This window comes from Dendrobium catenatum, unplaced genomic scaffold, assembly GCF_001605985.2.
Source record: "Dendrobium catenatum unplaced genomic scaffold, ASM160598v2 fragScaff_scaffold_542, whole genome shotgun sequence".
Lineage (NCBI taxonomy): Eukaryota > Viridiplantae > Streptophyta > Magnoliopsida > Asparagales > Orchidaceae > Dendrobium > Dendrobium catenatum.
In genome coordinates, this window is record NW_021319004.1 from 3,673,849 (window position 1) to 3,678,316 (window position 4,468).

The 4,468-nt window shown below is 38.0% G+C and overlaps 1 protein-coding gene across 1 annotated transcript; it reads right to left on the minus strand.

The window, feature by feature from the left end:
* Positions 1 to 1,470: 1,470 nt before the first annotated feature.
* LOC114579599 (GDSL esterase/lipase At3g26430-like) lies at positions 1,471 to 3,730 on the minus strand. Its single transcript, XM_028694755.1, has 4 exons — positions 3,499 to 3,730; positions 3,201 to 3,410; positions 2,631 to 3,065; positions 1,471 to 1,739 (listed from the first exon to the last, which is right to left on the minus strand). Exons 1-4 carry the CDS (start codon positions 3,728 to 3,730, stop codon positions 1,471 to 1,473), a joined length of 1,146 nt encoding a protein of 381 aa, XP_028550588.1.
* Between the last annotated feature and the right edge of the window lie 738 nt (positions 3,731 to 4,468).

A 4,468-nucleotide genomic window follows, 5' to 3' on the forward strand; every position in this document is an offset into this window, starting at 1 on the left:
ATCATAATATTAAGTTAAGTGTGACAGAGATGAGGATGCTCAGGTGGATCGATGAGTGGCTTTACCCTTAAAGATATGATACGAAATGAGCATATACATGAAAAGGTTAGAGTAGCTCTAGTAGAAGATAAGATTAGAGAAAGTCGCCTTAGATGATTTGGTCACATAAAATGGCGGCCTTCTGATGACCAGGTTAGGAAAGTAGAGGTATTAGATTTGAATTATGTTAAGAAAGGTAAAGGCATACCTAAAAAGACTTTGTTATAGAATATTAAAAATGATCTTTCTTTATTATATTTAATAGAGAATTTGACTTTTAATATGACACAATGGAGAAAAAATGATTCATCTAGCCGACCCCACGTAGTGGGATAAAGGCTCGATGATGCTGTTGTTGTTGCAATAAATATTCTTTATACATAATATCAAGCTCAAAATAATAATACTGTAGCAAACTTTAATAAAAAATAAATTATACAGAATTAATCATGGAGCAATCTTAATAGTAATGTCTCTCCTATAAGCAAATGACGAAATCATAATTTTTTATAAAGGGGGCACAAATTTAATTTTGTGTATTCATGCTTGAAACATTAATTTATTTTTATATAAAAATAAGAGTTGTACGAGGATGAATAAAAGATTAAATGCGAGTAACTATAGTTTTTTTAAATAAATTTTTTTAGTAAAATTAAAATAAAAAATGGAAAATAATTCTATAACTTTTTTCTTTTGTTGTGGGAAATATCAAATATTCATGATTATTCATCCTGGCTGATTTTAAAATTTTTAAAATATTATATCTGATTTTAAAATTTTTAAAATACTATATACTATATATTTTTCCTTACAAAGAAGGGTGGCATATATTTATATATGAGTAATTAGTGCATTAATTATCAAAAATCAAAATATAATGAAATATCTATTGTAATTGAATAATGATATAGTCATCAATCGAGTAAACCAACTTAAAACTTTTTATTTTTATACATATATCTTCTTTTATATTTCTAACTCGCCAGCAACGTTGTACTCTAAAGTTTCGTTTGAGACAGTTTTCTTACTGCTTCTTAAAACAGCTTTCTAATATAAAGATTTAAAAAGCTGTTTTAAGAAGCAATAAGAAAGTCGTCCCAAATAAAACTTAATTAGAGGAGCATCTACTACCTTTGAGGTTTCATTTGGGATGACTTTTTTACTGCTTCTTCAAGCAGCTTTTCAGTACAAAAATTTTAATTTTTGTACTAGAAAACTAGTTTAAGAAGCAGAAAGACAGCCGTCCCAAATGAAGCTTGAATCCCTCTGAGTCTCTGACCTAAATTTTACTCTTTCAAATATATTTATAATCATAAATTGTTTAATAAATATTGATAAGCAAGCTCACATTCAATTTATTAGAAATTTCGAATTTGTATTTATACAGTAAGTATTGAGCACCAGACTCCAGTGTTGTTAATGCATAAAAAATCATAAGATGCGCCCTTCGCAAGCCCTCTTTAAGGATCGGGGAGGGTGCGAAAACCTTCCGGTAGAGATCAGGTCAAACACCACCTTATTCGCAGCGTCGGTATAGTGAATTCCGTCCCACACCACCTTCTTTGACGGCTCACGACACGATCTTCCAAGCAAAACCACGCTGCCGTTCACCGTCGCCTTGCTCCCACACAGGACGTTGGGGTCGAAGTTATACTTGTTATTTCCATGCCCGCAGCAGACCCTCAAAGGGTCCTTAAACCCTACAGTTTACACATTCCACAACTCATTAGATTCCATATATTTTTAAAGTTGCAAAAAATAATCAATCAGCATCTCCTGATAGATATAATCAGCTTTGCAAGATTACCATCATCAAATCATTATCACGCAGCCTAGATTGTCGGATCACACATAATTAAAAATCGCTATCAGGCTCCCCTCACATGACCAATGTTGCTACCTCGCCATATTCGTCAAACCATCTATGTCGAACCACTACAAATGGATCGCTGCCGCTTGAGCTTTGTCACTGGAGCATTGTCCACTAGACTACGTACCATCGTTGATGAACCAAGAACCAGCATTGTTAGATCGTAATCACCAGATCTTGATTGTCGATCTGTCATCATCTTAACACCTTTCCTCTCTCATAGTCTCAATAATATTTTCTATTGTATTAACAAGTGGAAGAGCTAACTACATTATATTTTTTTAATCATGTCTTCTCTAACATATGGAACAAACACATCTTTATAACCAGCGTTCATTTAGCGAAACTATTTCAACCACTTTAGATCCTGTGAATTTTTTATTTCTCGAGATTTTTGCACCCCTACACTACAATCTTTTATTTCATCTTTGTCTATATCGAGTTTTTATACAAAATTAAAACGTTAAATTCTCTCTATAGTATCATGAATGTTCAAGCACGGAAGAGTATAACAAATTTATTTAAAAAAAAAAAGTTGGCTTTGACATTTTGAGTAAATTCATAATCTAAATTAATTTTAAAACTAGTTAATTTTCTTGAAAAATTATATTCAATCAATTTGATTAGCTCCTTTAATTTTTAAATAATTTTTAGGATTTTATTAAGTAGTTTTCTCTTTTATATATATATATATATATATATTCTTGAGGCAGCAACCTACCATACTTGGCGGGCTTGAGGAAGAGCGAGTACTTCGCGGAGTAAATATCCACGTATGTTATAACGGCACGAGGCAGCTGCTTCCTTAACTCCACTAAAGTCTCATTGAGTTTTTTGTTGAACTGCTGTGCCACCTTGTTGTAGAAGACAGAACAGCCCGCCGGATCAAGCTCGCCGGCGGCTGTGAGATTTCGTAGGACCAGGGTGTAGGCGAGACAACCGAGTGGGCCGGTGTTGTGAATCCAGAAATACCTCGCCCCAAGGTTATAAATCCTCTTAACTTCGCCGGAGAAGACGGCTAACGTCTGTGGAATGAACTTGTCAGACGTTTTTCTGGCGCCCAAGCCGGCGGTGATGTCATTCTGGCCGATGTCGATCGTATACAGAGATTGGTTGAAGTATTCCTTTTTTGGCATTAAGGACTTGAAGCACCCTCCTGTAAGCAACATGGATTATCTAAACAATTTATGAGAATTCTATGTGAAATCCTCTTAAATAATTATCTAAACAAATACATTTATAAAATCTTCACCGCAAAAATACCGTTCGTTGTTCAAATAATTTTACTTGCCTCGCTTGGCGACTAATTGAGACCTGGGAACGAATTGGGAGAACTGCATAACCTGTACGGCGAGGTAGAATGGACTGTACCCGCCCTGCGACAGAGAAATGTTTTGATCTATAATGGTGGAAGACACGGTGGCGAAGTCAACTCCATGACTGTAATTTGCACCCAGCGAGTCCAGGTAGGAGCTCAGGAATGGAAGCCCAAAGCTCTTTGCTGTAAATGCATTTCATAAAAGAACTTCATTATTTATATGACATTTGAACCCTATGCAAAGATGGCAAGGGGGTTTAAGCAATGGAACCAATGAAATCGATGATAAGACGGCCGTCGGAGAGTCGACCCGCCGGCATATGAAAGAAGCTCTCGCCATTGGGGGGTGGAAACGGGCCGAAGGCCGCCGAGAACCCGCCGGTGTCAGAGTTAGAGTCGCCGAAGTTGATGATGGCTGGAAAATTGCACGCCGGCGAGGAAAATGCTATATCCGGCATGCTGCAGTAAAAGAACAGGACGTGGAGGAGGATGAGAAGTTTCATTTTCGATTTCTATGCTCTGTTTGAATTAAAACAGAGAGAGAAAGGGAGCATTATATGGGAAGGTGTTCATCCAGAAGAAGGTTGCCCCCAGAAGAATAGTTTTCTGTTCGTACGAAGGTTGGTGATTGAACGTCGTGTTCCTCTGCTTCGGCCTTGGGGGATCTGTCTCGGTTGATTCGGGTGGGCGGGGAAATTATTAATTGACGTATAGGTGCCGATAGCAAGTCACATTTGAGTGAGTTTATACTTTTCAAATATTTTAGTTTAAAGATTTTAAATTTGATGCCTGAATTTGGGGGGTTAATTTCGGGTCACGGATCAAGTTCAGATCGAATCTGGAACTGATCCAGCACTATTCGGGTTAACTTGAATCCGACCCCGCTTCGGGTTTGGGTCAACTCGACCAGACCGTAAGTCACTCTCAGCGACAGCGTAAGCCCGTTGTTCTTGCGCCTAATCAGCCAAATCTAGGGGTGTCAATTTTTGACACGACCCGAAACTCGACCCGGAAAAATCCGGGTTCGGGTCGACCCGTTTATGAAACGGGTCGGGTTGAGGTTCAATAAACTAACCCATTTCAAAAAACGGGTCGGGTTCGGGTTGACCCGACAACCCGAAAATGACCCGGAAATCCTCTGTCCAGTCTACTACCCGTCCTGCCCGAAGCATCCAAATGCCCTGCCCGAAGCGTCAGCTGTGAGCTGTCAGCTGTCAAGTCGCGTCGAGCCGTCGACACCT

Excerpts from the sequence above, each read along its gene's own strand:
- LOC114579599 (XM_028694755.1), bottom strand. The coding sequence starts at position 3,730 with ATGAAACTTCTCATCCTCCTCCACGTCCTGTTCTTTTACTGCAGCATG. Across the intron at positions 3,411-3,498 it reads TCTTATCATCGATTTCATTG|CAAAGAGCTTTGGGCTTCCA; the intron begins GTTCCATTGCTT and ends ATGCATTTACAG. Across the intron at positions 1,740-2,630 it reads CCTCAAGCCCGCCAAGTATG|GGTTTAAGGACCCTTTGAGG; the intron begins GTAGGTTGCTGC and ends TGTAAACTGTAG.